This window comes from Carassius gibelio, chromosome B22 (genome assembly GCF_023724105.1).
Source record: "Carassius gibelio isolate Cgi1373 ecotype wild population from Czech Republic chromosome B22, carGib1.2-hapl.c, whole genome shotgun sequence".
In the NCBI taxonomy this organism is placed as follows: domain Eukaryota; kingdom Metazoa; phylum Chordata; class Actinopteri; order Cypriniformes; family Cyprinidae; genus Carassius; species Carassius gibelio.
In genome coordinates, this window is record NC_068417.1 from 23,544,364 (window position 1) to 23,560,726 (window position 16,363).

The 16,363-nt window shown below is 36.2% G+C and overlaps 1 protein-coding gene across 1 annotated transcript in view; it reads right to left on the reverse strand.

Moving 5' to 3' along the window:
• LOC127988090 (low-density lipoprotein receptor-related protein 1B-like) overlaps positions 1-16,363 on the reverse strand; it is a 249,172-nt gene that overhangs the window by 141,591 nt on the left and 91,218 nt on the right. Inside the window, exons 18-26 of the mRNA XM_052590619.1 lie at positions 15,704-15,820; positions 12,893-12,973; positions 12,073-12,237; positions 11,762-11,944; positions 8,796-8,996; positions 3,497-3,742; positions 2,260-2,457; positions 1,241-1,445; positions 761-925 (exon numbers count right to left, since the gene is read on the reverse strand). Coding sequence (XP_052446579.1) covers positions 761-925; positions 1,241-1,445; positions 2,260-2,457; positions 3,497-3,742; positions 8,796-8,996; positions 11,762-11,944; positions 12,073-12,237; positions 12,893-12,973; positions 15,704-15,820 — 1,561 coding nt within the window. The remainder of the gene's footprint in view (positions 1-760; positions 926-1,240; positions 1,446-2,259; positions 2,458-3,496; positions 3,743-8,795; positions 8,997-11,761; positions 11,945-12,072; positions 12,238-12,892; positions 12,974-15,703; positions 15,821-16,363) is intronic.

Genomic DNA, 16,363 nt, shown 5'->3' on the forward strand with positions numbered 1-16,363 from the left:
CAGCTCAGTTGTTGACTTCAAATCTTTTTTCAAATCTTTTTCTTTTTTCTTTTTTTTTTTACAAAGACAGTGTAAAATAAAATACATGTAAAATAAATGAGAGTATTCAGTCTAAAAGAGCCAAAACAGTCTATGAGAAGTAGTTAAGTGTTTACTGATGTTTTAATGCCAAGATACTGTTCAGAGAAAAAGAGACTGAAGAAAGAAATTCTGTTCACAGACCAAGAGAGAAAGAGAGATTGTGTGATCTGAATATAGCAGAGACAAAAATGAGGCAATCGAAAGCCGAGAATTGATCAGATTCTTCATTAAGTCCAAGAATCTCATTATCTGAATATTAATTTGGCCACATTTGGAGCCACCGGGCACAAGAGGAATTGAACTAGCTCTGTGAGAAATGCAAGATGAGAGTTTATGAATGTGTCAAGACAGCAGTATTGCTACACTTCTGCTTTGTAAAATAAAATAAAAAAATACTTGATGAGCAAAATTATAATCAATAGTAATAGCATATCTCTGTAGGCCTGTCATTTAGTCGCCAGCAGAGCTAGATCTCGAAATTGAACTGGTACAAAAAAAAAAAAAAAAAAAAAAAAAACACATCAATCATAAAAAAAATAAATGAGCACTGGAATTTGTTACCACTGACTGAGCTTATTCCCAATTACTCCCTCTAGTTTCCATTCAAAACATTCCCTAACAGTCTTGTCTTGTGAAAAACGTCAAAAACCCAACAGAAGAGTGCTTGCGTGCTTCTTACCGGGCGTCCGTCCATACTATCCTGCTCTCCATGTGGTCCAAAGTCAATCCATTGGGCCAAGCACCAGAGTCCATGTCCTTGAAAACCACATGTCGCCGTTTCCCGCTCATGGAAGCGCCTTCGATGCGAGGAAACGTGGCATCCCAGTCGGTCCAGAACAAGGCACTGTTGATGACAAAACCCGATATAAAAATCCTCCTTAAACGACTTTCAAACGAGGGTTACTTGCAAACCACATCCTCATTAAAGGCATTAGCGCTACTACAAAACAGGTAAGAATGGGTAATGGCCCAATTTCATAGTAATATCCCTTCTGGAAATCATTTAAAAACTGCTTTATGGGTGATTAGATGGGTTTCATTACGATTCCCAAACCACCAAATGGAGCTATCAATCACTGAAGTTGTTCATTAAAGCTATGAAGTAATTGGAAAACGGGTGCTTTGCTGTTATTTTCTTCAACTGGAGAGAAGAACGCACCCCTGGCCGGGGTCCACGGCGATGGCCCGAGGGTGTTCCATACCCCCCGCGATGAGGGTGGTTCGTAATTCGCCATTCAGTTTGGCCACTTCAATTTGGTCCAGGTTGCTGTCGATCCAGTAGAGATTTCCCGCTATCCAATCAACAGCAAGGCCTTCTGGAGTAGCTAGGCCATGCTGGACAACAACCTCGATTGATGATACACCTGCCGGGACAACAAACTAGGTTATTCTAATGGAAATAAATAGTTTAGAGGTTGTTAGTTGGTCAGTCAAGCTCAAGATTACTTGAATTTGGCGAGTGTAATTTGGTATGCTATGAAGTGTGTGAAAAGAGACATTTGCCTAGCCCTCAAGAAAAAGTGGTTCCTACAGTACGTTTTTTCTCTCAGTCTTTCTCAATATCTATGCATCTGTTCCAAAGTGATCTGAGTGCAGATTTCTTCTCACACATTTCAAAGCTGAGTTATTAACAGTTGGTAGACTGACTTTGCTTTTAAAGTGTAAAACAGAGCTAAAATAAAACCTTCAGAATATGCTGAACAATAAGAATCATGATTCATGAGACATGGAACAAAACGTTTCCCAGCTAATAATTTAGAAAATAGCAATATCTGCACTTTGATCGTTGATATGAATGTAATGCAACATTTACATAACATGTATGTGCCAATTAATTTGATTTTTTAAAACTATTTTATTAAAATAAAGGGACATTACCCACCCCTTAATTAGTAATTATTAATGAAAAATAAATACAAAATAAGATCATAATATATAAAATAAACTAATTCATTTCAGAATTGTAAAAATTTATTTTAAGTTACTTAAAATCTAAATATATATCTATATCTATTATCTGCATCTATATATCTATGTCTACATCTTTATCTATTTATAATCTATGTATAAATGGATGGATAGGTAAACTACCACTGAATCATATTATAGCCTGTATGATACAATAAGGTCATAATTATTAATATTGTCATAAACTATGTAAAAAACATTTAATCATACCACCGCCCTCTGACAGCTTCCCACGGTAAATTTTGTCCTCTACAACATCGGTCCAATACAGCAGACTCTGGCTGAAATGGAAATCCAAAGCAATGGTGTTCCTGAGCCCGGGGACTAACAGGCTGTAGTCGCCTCTATGCAGGTTGATTCGGCGAATTTCGTGTCTGATGGAAAAAATGATGAACGCCTCAAAAGGATCTGCAAAAAGACAGAAACCAATAGATAAAGAGAACAAGAATGCATGCAGCAGGACTCTTAATGCAAATGCTAAAGGAAGTTTAATGATGACAAGTTGGTCCAATCAAATCACAATAAAAAAATAATTTGTGTGTGTATTTTTGGGTTTGGTTTTACAAAAAAAATTGCAATTAAATTAAATTAAATTAGATTTTTTTTTTTTTTCATTTGTATGCTAAATCACCAAATGTAAAAGCTAAATATAGATAGATTTAGTACAATACAAATTAAATTATATTGCTTTGAGTAAAATTAAGCAAATTAAATAGATTAAATTTTGAATTGATAAAGTAACATTTTAAAAAGGCGGGAAATCTGAAAATTATTAATAAAAGCATTAAAATACCACTTAATAATAATAATAATAATTATAGAATTAATTGTTAGCCCATTCCAAGCTATGAATAAACCAAAAATGTTATGTGGTACAATGTGGCTGGCATCTCTACAAGTCTGAGAATGGAGAAAAAACCATTTGTGGACTGCAATATGAATTATAGCTGACCGTTTCAGAAAAAAAAAAAAAAAAAAAGCATTTTGACAGCTCTGAAAACTGAGCTGTGTGTTTCAGTAAAAGCATGTTTTTCTTTTTATTAAAACACGTTACTTAGTGCTCTTTGCACATCTTCCTCTCCACTCCCATCAAGTGCGCTGGAGTCTGAACTCTCTGATATGTCCCAACTTACTCTCTGTAAGGTCAAGCCGCTGAAATGAATTAACATATTACACCTGCATTAACATATTTTACACCTTGAAACTGACTGCACAATCCTCTCTCTGAAAGTGCTCTAAAATAACTTCCTTGTCATCTTGCAGCCATTTATCAGTGTTATTTACAGCATAGAAATTCAGGGTCATTTGGTTCCCCTGAGGTTAATTGCCTTGCAGTTTGGACTCTAATCTGGTTTTAACCCTATTTGGGATTGAACCTTCAATTTTCGAGTGAAAAATTCAGATCGTTAACCAAAGGTCAACCAAGAATCAACAAGCCACTGTTTACCTGTACTGTAACAGCTGTCTCCATCAGGTCCTAGACTCCAGCCTGGATAGCAGGAGCATTTCACAGTATTCTTGTGCTGTTCACACACTTGGCTGCAGCGTAAGTGCTTGCTACAGTAATCCAGGACCTCGCATGTCCTGCTGTCCGAACCCAGCTGGAACCCCGTCGGACAGGAACACACAACCCCTTTACCCGGCGCTACAGAGCACTCATGACTGCAGCCGCCCTTCCTCACCGAACACTCATCTGAGATGGAGAGAAAAAGCAGGCGAAGTGGGTTACTGTCAGAAGGAATGGAACAAACTTTCACTTCAGAAGAAAATAGCAGGGTCCGGACACTGAGGAGGCAAGAACTGATGGAATTCCTCAAAAGACATGCGGCCGAAACAGCAGGGAGCCGTAAATGCTTTGAGGGGTGAAGGAAATCGCAGAAAAAGAACAAACAAGAACAAATCTGGTGCTTCCCGTTTGGTCCTCCAGGCTATACACTTCTCGGTCAGCTAGAGCAATTTGAAGCAAGCGGACTGACTCGATGAGATCTTATTTCGCTCCACAGTTTCGCACAAATGCAGGCCTAAGAGAATGCAGGCCTGTTTGCACTCTCAGACAAAAGCTCAAAAGTTATACCTTTAGGGAAACAACAGTTTATCACTGTAAAAGTACCTTTAAAGAGATATCTTTGTATCTGATTTTCTTTGAAACAATTCATAGTGCTACCTTAAAGGTATTTATTAATACTCCAGTGTATTAATATGCATCTTTTGGGGCTCAACAGCTTGCCATCAGGGCAGCAGGAACACCATATTTAACCCTAAAAGATTCATTATGTCTTGTTAAAAGTGCTATATAAGTAAAGATGACTTGGCTTGACTTGTGCACTTGGATGGGTTAAATGCAGTGCGCTTATTCCAAGTATGGGACACCATACTTGGCCATATGTCATTTACTTTCCTTTTTCTTGATGAGAGGTGTATGCTTGTGGTGCTGCTGACACAAATGTCCTTATATTACCTTTGGGCTTTGAACGAGGCAGCTGAGTTGCTGTCTATGGAGCATCAGAAAGCTTTTGGATTTCATCAAAAATATCTTAGTTTCTGTTCTAAAGATGAACGGAGGCCTTACTAGTATGCACTCTACAGGAGTACAACAGCTTGTCACTATGGCAGTACCCTTATAGGGAAATATCTGTACCTTATTTTACCTTAAACACTGCATATTTCTACCTTAAGGGTACATACTTTTACTCCAAGGTTTTAATATTAGAGGCACACCAGATTTTCACTGGGGAAATACCTTTAAAAATACATCTTTGTACCTTATTTGCTTCTGAAAGTTCATAGTTGTACCTTAAGGGCACATATTACTATAAGGTAGAAAAACTTCTTCTTCCCAGTGTACTACAGGACTGCTTTTCCATTATATCTGTTCTTCTTAGTTTTTCTACTGGCAAAAGCTCAGAGGCACTAAAACAAGCCTCTTACACCCTTATCATCACTTTACAATGATTTATGGCTAAAGACTGGTTTGGACGATATAATGTGACGGTACGCCATTGAAGTGGTCCCATGGTAAGATGCTTAATGGATTAACGTGGTTAAGTATTAGCTAAAGTTGTCAACTAGTAGAATATAGCAGCTAGCCACTTGGGTAATAAGCACAATATTCTAACAGTGATGATAAAGCATGCACTTGCTGCAAATGGCTTTGTTAATCCTCTGAGTACAATATGACTGCACTTGAATGGAAAACAAGCTCCAAAGAACATTAAACATCAAGTTCTGAATAACTACTGAGACACAGAAAGGTGACCATTAAAACATTTTCTGTTAAAATATCAATCCCAACTAATTATGCAACAACTATAAGGAATACATTGGTTTGATTTCCCCCCAAAAATGAAGAGACCACTGAGGGATTCAAGGTAACACCACCTTGAACAGCAAGGGGTTTCAAGGTTTAACTGAAGTGTCTAGCACTGACAGAGGATAATGTATCCATAAACCTCAAGGCAGTCATGTTGGTGGAGTTGTGGAGTGAATAAAAATGTGCTCGACACTCAAATTGAAAACAACAAAGCACACGCAGAAGAGAGGTGGGAAACAGACATGGATCATTGATGAGGGAAAGGTCTGAGGTTGTGAGGTCTGAGTGAAGCCACTAATACACAGTAGAGAAAATATTCACCAAAAAACAAAACTACAACAACAAAACCTCCTTGACTGTCTAAAGGTATGATTTTACCTTTTAGATAGATAGATAGACATAATATATCGGAGTTACTTTGTTTTCCCATTTATTAACTGGCAGCTCTCCTGTCCTCATTTTGAGAGAAATCAGAATTAAAATATATTAATGCATTACTTTTAAAAGTAACTTTCCCCAACACTGGACAGATTCGGTGAGCATCCAGCTGTGTGTCAGATCTCATAAGGTTGCATTAAATACAAACTGTAATTCACAATCCATAGCACCGAGAAGACAGAAGATGTTTGGATCCCAAAAGCCAAGAGCGCTTCAGGCCAAAGGCCAGCAGGTCAATTCGCAACTCTTCTGTAGCACTGAGAAAAGCAGCCGCGGGGCAAAACCTTGCAGGGCCCAGTGAGATCAGGAAAGAGCTGTTGATAGTTATATAGATATATAAAGTGAAGAACCAGCTAAGCAATGACAATCTGTTTGGAGCGTTTGAGTTTCATACTAACAAAGAACAAAAAATAAATAAATGATGACCTATTTCTCTACAAGATTCACTCTACAGAGCTGGGTACGTGATCTGGAGCCCCATTCATCAAGATTAGTCCCATAATTGTGCAGGCCAGGTCTGTTTTAAACAATATTTATCTAACTCAGAAATGTTGTGGAATGTTTCTAGACCACTGGGTTTCGACGGTTTTGTGTTTATCGTGACCAGGGCGAGTGCATTCATCTCTGCCAGTGGCTAGCAGGATTTGGGTTCAGCCCAACTTTCATTGCCATGTTCAAGATATTTCAGCCGCACATTGAGAGTGTGCTTAAAGTTAATGGGGGTTTGATTGGCCCTTTTATTAATAGAGGCATTTTACTGAAATGTGATGTTAAATATATTGGGGGAAAAGGAAAAAATAACCATTAAAAGTTCAAATATTCTCCATTTTTGTAAATAGTGTACTCGAAATCTGGCATCTGGCATGGTCGCCATTGTGATGACTTAAGGTAAGAGACATACAAAAGAAGCTGCCATTGTAAAAAGAGGACATTTGGCACATGCTGGGTTCAAAATGGCTAGCTCCTTTGCTCATTCACTATTCATTACAAAGAGAACGGCACGTGTGTATAAAAGAGGGAATTCAGCTGAAAATGCTTGTGTGACTGTATAACATCCTAGCTTTAGCGCACGTCACTGCAGTCACGTCCCGAACGGCGAAAACAAACCCTGGTCTGATCTGAAACACATCGGATCGTAATCTGATTTCAAACCACATATCGATTCGGTTTGGATGAGGTTTGTCAAAATCAGATTCCATGTGGGTTGTGCTACAAACAATTAAACGGAATTGAGCTGGATTTTTGCTGCCTGTCTGAACAAAAACCTAATTATTTTGCCTCGAAAGGAGGAAATAAATTCACAGTCAAATCTCCTCTCTGACAGACGGAACCGATATCTGATGATATTTCAACTAAATGTCATATGACTGGGGAGTATGAGAGATATTGAATTTGTTGCGTCACTCCTCATATTTGATTCATATTTTGTACCTAGAATAAGGCGATTCACAAGTAGACGGCGGATCATATATATACATAAGTCTCTTCAGTCATTACTAACAGAAAAAAAGACATCCAGAGTCTGTTTCTCTTCTCTCACATATCCTCAGAGGCCAGTTTTCAGTGTGCTCTCCAGCATTAATCAGTCTGGAGGGGGAAATTGTGTGTGTGTGTGTGTGTGTGTGGAGGGGCCGATAGATGTAATTGGCTCTAAGCTGATATTCCAGCACTACCTCATCTCACCTGAGGGAAGAGATCTCTCTCTAAAGCTTTCCTAAATGAACCTTAATACACACTCACTAGAATCCTCAAATACCCCAAGAGCCACACACATCATCAGAATTACTGTGTGAACACACACACAAACACACTACACGTATCACATAAAAAAGAGGAACAAATTCATTTATTTCACATTAAAATAATGAATAAAGCAGGATATAAAGACATTATTTGGGAATTTGTATAATGCTATCGCACTCAAATATGTACATTCTGAACTAAGAGTTAGATTTATTTAAGTGTATTTTTAAAGAATAACATTTATCTAAAAATTAGTTTTTGAAAGAAAACTGAATCAAATTGAATAAAAACGAAACCCCAACTGGGAGAAAAACACTAAAAGTTTGGGTATTTTTGTCCCGTTTTCTAGTTGAGATAAACGAGACAAACTTACTTGAGAAGCAAAATACTACAACATAATACAAATATTATTATAATACTGCAATGCATTATAGCATATGTTTAAATAAATGTAATGTAAATATGATTATTTTTATCCCATAAAATGATCTTAGCATTGAGATGAATAGGATAAATTAACGAGAAGCAAAATAATAATAATAATTATTATTAGTAGTAGTATAGTAGTAGTAGTTATTACTATTATTATCTTGCATAACAATAGAATGCATGGATTATAATGCTTGTATCATTTCCCTTTCTTTCTTTCAATGATTTAATCCAAAAGTAAGGTTTATTTAGTTTTTTTTTTTTTTTTTGTTCCTACATGATAAAAAAAAAAAAAAAAAAAAAAAACTATTTTGATATCTTACAATTTTTTTATTAGTATGATTTTTGTTGTTTTGGAGTCAAATTTATTTATTTATTTATTGTATTTTTAAAGTATATTTAGATATTTATGGAAGCCTAATTGCAATTTTACATTTCATAATTTGGACTTTTATAAACAGGTAAGTTTACATCCCATAATGTGATTTTATTTTTCAAATGTAACCATTTGTAAATCATATTAATTTAAACAAAAAATTATTAGTTATTAATAAATGAATGAATTATTCGATTTTTCTTAAAAAGTGTAAGTGTTTACATATTTACTATGTGGAAGAAACAGGCATTTATAAAAAGGGAAAAAAAAGACAGACAGACAGACAGACACCCATATGTCAACCCCTTAACCTAACCTGAAAATCTGACAGAAATGCCGTTACGACGAGGATGTTGATTTATGAATGCGTGTACGTCACATTAATCCTTATATAACCATTCGTGTCATTGGCAGGTCAGCTTAACTAACAACCCCCATCCCATGACTCACCACAGTATGGTCCCTCGTCAGAATGGTCGGCACAGTCCCTCCAGCCGTTACAGATTCGCTCTGGCGGGAGGCACACAGACGTGTCATTGCCGCAGGGGAACTTCGGAGGCCTACAGACGGATACTTCACACCCCTCCTCATCCGATTGGTCCTCGCAGTCGATGTCTCCATCGCACACCCAGTCCTTACTAATGCATTTCCCTACAGTGCGGAACAAAACAAATGCGTTTCAAAGGACTTTTTTTCTTTCTTTTTTTTTTACATATTAATTCTCTGTGGCGTTTCTATACAAAGCTAACTGCTTTTTGCACACTTTTTCTTTAAACACATTCAAGATATTGCATATAATTTCCCATAGGGCTACATATGGGTTCAGAGTGCTTTTTGGACTTTGCTGTTCGGCGTATCATAACCGATAATGAGGTACATAATCATTGTTTTTATCTTTATTATTTTTTTTTACGTTGAAAAATCTAAATATTTCTAAAAAGTTTAAGGGGGGAAAAGCAATGTTGAAAAAGCTACTGTTAGCAAAAGTATTTGAGAAACAGACGGTTTTGAAGTTTAAAGGGAAAAAAACCCTAAATGAAAATTCTGTTATTTGGTGTCAGTTGGTGGTCGCCATTGACTTCCATAGTATTTTTATTATTTCTTCCTACTATGGAACTCAATGGCAACCAGCAACTGTTTGATTACCAAAATATCTTATTTTATTACACATTAAAATATGTGTATGTGTAAACTTCTTTTATGTTCAACACAAGATAGCAACTCATACAGGTTTGGAACAACATGAGAGTGAGTAAATGATGACAGAATTTTCATTTCAAGTTATGAAATTGAATGGTATCCAGACATTTTTCTCACTAGACTGCTACAGTTCAATGCGAGACATGACTTTCTCTGTACATTTTCATACAGAATTATCATTTGTTTGTACTGGTGTACTGAGTAACCTAAGGTGTTTCGATATATTTTTTTGAGCATGTGAGACAAGTCATTAGCGGTTCCCTCATTATCTCTCCAGACAAGTTCTTTAAGAAGGTGAAACAGGGCGATGAGTACATAAATTACTTTTCTGTATCTTCCAAGACCAAATAGTGTCTTCATGTTCATTAGACCTTCACTGAGACTTTGCTTAATCAGATTTTAATTCACTTTACTTTGGGTTTTCCAGAAACTTTGTTGAGCTAGGTCTACCTGAATTCAGGCTAGATGCTATTAAAAAGGCTCATATCAAAATCTCTTCCATGTTTATGAAAGGTCCAAGGCACTAAATCATTTTGACGGTCGTTCTATAGTTTCTAGCTGTTCAGTTTGTAGCTCTACAACCTGCAAGTGAATTAGCATTTTCGCTAACAGCTCCCCTCAGGGATTTCTAATGGCTTTGCAAACGCGGCTTTAGATTTAAGAATAAAATTAGGTTCGTGACATTAACGTTTTGTTCCACAGCATAAATTACATACTGTGACACCTTAAATGTGAAACTGGTACGTGCTTTAAATTGCTAATGTAAACATGCTAACAAGTTGCTACAGGTTACTGAGCGAAAGCAAGCAACACGAAATGAGAGGGTGTTCACACAGGATATTTTCTGAGGGGCCTATAGTCTATAGCTTTTTTAGCTAATCTTCTAGCTAAGTCAATTTGGTGTTTAGCTAGACAGCTAGCTGGTCATCCAGGAAAATAAGAGCACAAAACCTCTCTAAAACCAGCTAACAGACAAGCCTTGAGAGACCATCTAAAACAGAAAACAAGTTTAGGCTGGACGGATGTTTTCAGCAGGTTTCTTGGGTAAAATAATAAATTAAAAAAAATAATTGTTTAAAATTATTATTATTATTATTATTTTATTAATTTTGTTAATTAAACATGCCTGAGAGGCCATATATGACCAGGTAACCAGTTAAGGCTGATTTAAGATGTTTTCAGCTTTTTTACTGAGTGAAATAATGCAATGTCTCTTATTTAGCTTCATTTGGAAATTCTTTTAAAGCAAATATACACATACATTACATTAATTTCCATTTATTTGGTTCATTATTTAGGCCTGAGAGACCAGCTATGAACAAGAAACCAGTTTAGGCTGGTTTAAGATGTTGTCAGTTGATTTCTTGGGTACAATAATATAATTTTTATTTTTCCAGCAGGAATGTACAGTATTTTTTTTTTTTTTTTTTTTTTTTTATCTATCGGATATCCCTTTAAATTTGATTAATAGCTATTAATTTAGTTATTTAAATAGACATGTCTGACCATCTAAGACTAGGTAACCTGTCAAGGCAGGTTTAAGATGTTTTCAGACGGACACAATGCAATGTCTTTTAATTATCTTAATTGGGGCAAATATTCAGTTTAGCTGCCATTAATTTGTTTAATTAAACGTAATATTATGTAATATTGACATGACTGACATCCCTAGTACTGTACATTACGTCACAGATTGAAATAGGTCTTTTTTTTCCTCAAAAGTTCCTATCATTAAACAGCCTCAAGCCTTTTTAAAGTGGCAAATGCTCCACTTTCCAACCCTTAACTTTTGAAGTTCAGCATCACAGATCAATTCACACACAGACACACACACACACTTACCCACAAACACAAATCAAATTCTACCTGAGTCCGATTCACAAGGGTAATAAAATATTCCTGGTCTGCCTCAATCAGAACAAAACGATGCATCTTAAACATGATTAATTCAGTAGGGAAGCAAAGCAATAATCAATGGCCATCTGGAAGCATCTTTTCACATCACAGTCCCATTTTCAGCCGAATAATGGTAATGCAATATAACTTGAATGAGTGCTGATTCATCATGCCACTCCAGGCCACAATCAATCGATAAATGATCATATATACTGTATGACCCTCTTTACCCAGAGATGACATTATAGAGAATTTTCCAAAGTGTGAAACTTGATTATGTAATGTAATTATGCGATTATGTAATAGATGTGGCTTTCTACCTGAGACCTTGCAGGTGAACTTTGCCTTGGGGTCGCACATTCTCTTGGCTCCCTCACAGGCGAATTCATCGCTACCGTCCTCGCAGTCTTTGTCTCCGTCGCAGCGCCATATTTCAGGAATGCAGTTTCCATCGCCACGGCAGTGGAACTCTTTCTCGCTGCAGTCGTTAATGTTGGAGAGCGCTGACGGAGGGAAAGAGTCTTAGAAGTTAAAAAGTTTTGTGGTTACCAATGTTGACATTTTGAAGGTGGTAGACGTCTGTTTTAGGTCAATGCTTCTGTGTGTTTGTGTTTTGTGTGATCATGAGCACCTGTCCTAGAGCAGGTGGTGTTCTCGTCGCTGAGGTCACCGCAGTCATTGTCCCCGTCACACATCCAGTGCTCAGGGATGCACTTCCCGCTAGTGCACTGAAACTGAGCCACCGAACAGGCGCGAACGCAGCCCACCTCATCACTGCTGTCCCCACAGTCATCCTCTAGAGACAGAGAGAGAGAGAGTGGGGATGGATGGATGGATAAATGAAGGAAATAAAGAAAGAATAATAGATTGAAAAGGAGAAAGGCATTAAGAAAAGAAGAATGGAAGGACGGATGGATAAAAGGAATCAATAAAGGAAGGAAAGAAGTAAGTTTACATAGAAGAAAGGAAAGAAGGAAAAATGGAAGGAACAATAGAAGGAAAGAATGTAAGAAGGATAGATGAAAGGAAATATATCAATGAAGGAAGAAGAGTATGAAGATAAATGAAAGGAGCAATGAAAGAGGGAATATTAAATTAAAAGAAGAAGGGGTGGAAGAAAGCGAGGAAAGAAGGAAAGAAGGAAGGATATATTGAAGAAAGGGTGTGAAAATAAGCAGGAAAAACACAACATGGGATCAACATTGGATTATTTTCTTTTCTTTTACCAGTAATATAGTTAAAATAATATTTAACTTTTTTTTTTTCAGAAGAAGGGCAACATAAAATGTGTAACAAAAAAAATAAAAATAATAAAAACAATAATTGTTTCATCTAATTATTATCACCTTATTATTATCTAAGTATTATTATCCTGATAAAAGAATACATAAAAAATAAAAATAAAAATAATAAAAAAAAGTCCATTCAGATTTTCTTTCACTTTAGCTCACCGGAATCACAGTGCCATTTCACACTGATGCATTTCCCATTAGTACAGCCAAACTGGGTCAGCGGCTCACAAGTTGGGAAATCTAAGGAGGACACAAAAACAACAACAATCTCAATGCAGTAACGTTACTTGGCAAAGGACACCCGCTTCCAACTTCACAAGTCAACGTTGGGCCCATGCCGGAAGAAAATGTGAACAGAATAATAAAAGCTTAGATTACGCCTTTGACTAACAACTTTTCACCGCCAAGAACAACAAACGAGGAGTTTGTTTCTGCTAAAATTTTCAGTCTGTTTCTATCTCTCAAGAGACAGAAGTGCTAACCTGCCTCACGCGTCTTTCCAAATAAACTGACGGTGGCGTCTTTGTGGCGTCGCACCACCTTTCAAAATTAAGCATGCATAAGAAAAAAAGACGGTCCCTGGTTACTGACAGGAAGTATGCGGCAAACTGACACTGAGTCGCGATATGGAGCGAGCGAGCAATCGTGCGACGCCACATGCTGCGACTTCACGGCGAACAGGGCACGCTCTACATTTCTCAGACGGAGCACGGTCGGCTTTCCTGTGCCAGATTGATTTTGATTTAAGGAAGCCAAGCATAAACTTTAATTACTCTATACGCGGCCCGTGTGTGCGTGAGAACCGAAGCATCCCTGGAACGTTACCCGAGGAAATTTAAACTGTAATAAGATGCGACGACTAACAGAGGAGAAAGCTTCAAACGCACACTTCATCCCTCAGAGGAGGAGAGGTGGAGATCTGCTGGTATTTCTCATCTCTCATTTACACGAGCTGAACGGTGCTGTCGCAGATGACACGAGCTGTCACAATGGGTTTACCGCAGGCCATGGAGTGCTGAGATATTCAAAGCATGGTAATAAGCAGCATAACATCATCCAAAGGTATTCATTGTTAGTTTTTAGTTTTTTTCAATATATAAGGATTAGTTCCTTGACTTATCTTTGTGTTTATGATGAGATCCAAGAATGCCACTCATATGCTTAACTTTTTGGCTATTGAGCACAACAAATACAGAGTTCCAGCCTTTTTTTTTTGTTAAGTATTGGTAAATAATGCATCCAAATGTATGCTATTAAGGCTTTGATGGTTCCATGAAGAATCTTCAATATCCATAGACAAATTCCATTTGACAAAATTTTCTTTAAAGTTTGAAAGGGCCTTTAGGTTATTAAAATGCTTTTTACAACACCAACAATGAAAAGTTCAAGAAATGTTCACTGAAAGGTTAGTTGGAGAACCAAAATGGTTCTTCTACCAAATTATTGATTATGTTTATTGATTATACATTATTGATTATGTTTATTGTTCACAATAATGGTTCCTTGAAGAATGTTTACCATCAATATTTTCATAACTGGTTCTTCACATTATTAAAATGTTCTTCACACCAAGAAATATGTTTCTTATAAAAACTGCACTTTTAAAAATAAAAGTTTATTGGCATTGATGGTTCCATGAAGAACTTTTAACATCCATGGAATCTTTCCATTCCACAAAGGTTATTTTTAGTGGAGAAAGGTTCTCTAAAATAATACTGTATGTGGCAGATCAAAACAATCATTCATTTACATTTAGAATATTCAATTTACATGAAATCGTCAAATTGCTACTGAATAGCCATTGCATACAACAAACAAAAATGTGACCCTGGACCACAAAACTAAAGTTGCTGTTTGTTTTTTTTTTTTTTTAGCAAAGCCAAAAAAAACAAAAACAAATTAGGATATTAAGTAAAGCTCATGTTCCATGAAGATATTTTGTAAATTTCCTTCCATAAATATATCATAAATATTAATTTTTTATTAGTAATATGAATTGCTAAGAATTCTTTTGGACAAATTTAAAGGCAATTTTCTCAGTATTTAGATTTTTTTGCACCCTCAGATTCCAGATATTCAAATAGATGTATCTCGGCTAAATGTTGTCTGATCCTGCTAAACCATATATCAATGGAAAGCTTATTTATTCAGCTATATGTTGCATGTACTACAACAAGTGATTGGATGCCACACAACAAAGAAAGCCTATAACTCTGCTCACCCATTGGATAATTTTTACTTCAGAATGCAGAAAACCATCCAATAGGGTCACAGTTCAGATGTGATCATGACAGCAGCAGGTGGCCTTCACTGCACAAATCAAAGCAGTTTGGTGGGAACAGAGTGTGTGACCTCCACATGCACAAAAACATCAAAAGATATCAAAGAGCCAACAACTGAGGAAATATGAAAACAAAACAGGCCTTTTTCTTTGTTTGTGTGAGGATTCTACAGAAAACACTTTCAGATCTGTTCCATCGTTTTGTCTGGGCTCTCAATAGCTTGTCTATTCTCGTTAAAAGCCTCAGGCCATCAGATTAAACTGAAGTCAAAACAGCACGTCTGACCTTGTTCTTCCCTTTTGAGAAAATACAAAGTGTGGTCATTCACGAACAGAAGACGTATTTCTCTGTAAATCATTTGGAAAGTGAATTATGCATTCAGTTCAACAATTATTACATAAACATAAAAGGCAGGATCTTGTTCTGATAAAACCCTTAAGAACTGAAACACAAGTAGTGAAGAAATAAAGGGTGGTTTTGAATCATGTTTCAATGCAATTAGCCAATAAGGACAAGCTCAAAGTATATAATAAGATAAAATACTGTACTATGGATTGATTTAAAAAGCCTTTAATTGAAGTACATGGAGGCTTGATGGTGAAAGAGACCAGAAAAATTGTGATAGCAAAGATAAAATATGTAAATACAGAGAGGGGAACTTCAAAGCCTCTGCGTGAGGAAGACTCACCACATGATGAAGACTCATCCGACTGATCCCCGCAGTCATCATCACGGTCACAGCGCCAGTTCTCCGGGATACAGCGTCCATTCTCACAGGGAAACTGGCCTGGCTGGCAGGTTTGGGCTGTGATAAGCAAAAAAACACGGATATTAAATGGATGTGTTCAATCTCACTCCTGTATCTTGTATAAAACCCATATTAGAAGATAAGAGTGCTGAAAAGAACAATTCCCTTAAATACACACACACATACATATATACATATATATATACATATATATATATATATATATATATATATATATATATATATATATATATATATATATATATATATATATATATATATATATATATAGCATGGTAATGTTGAAGTCTTTATTTACATGTAATACAAAACTTTTCATTATAAATTACATTATCACCATAACTACGAATAAAAACCTATACATATGATTATTTTTTTCTAAACCATTAAAAATAGAGCCTAAAAGTCTAGTAAAAAAAAAGCTTAAATTCCTTGTTCAAATTTAGCAACTTTTAATGATAATGATTACGATCCCTAAAAAAATCACTTGAATTTTAAAAGATAACAATGAACTATTATTTTAGAAAATAATTTAAATGTCTCAGAGCACTAATAAAATGTTAATATATATATATGTGT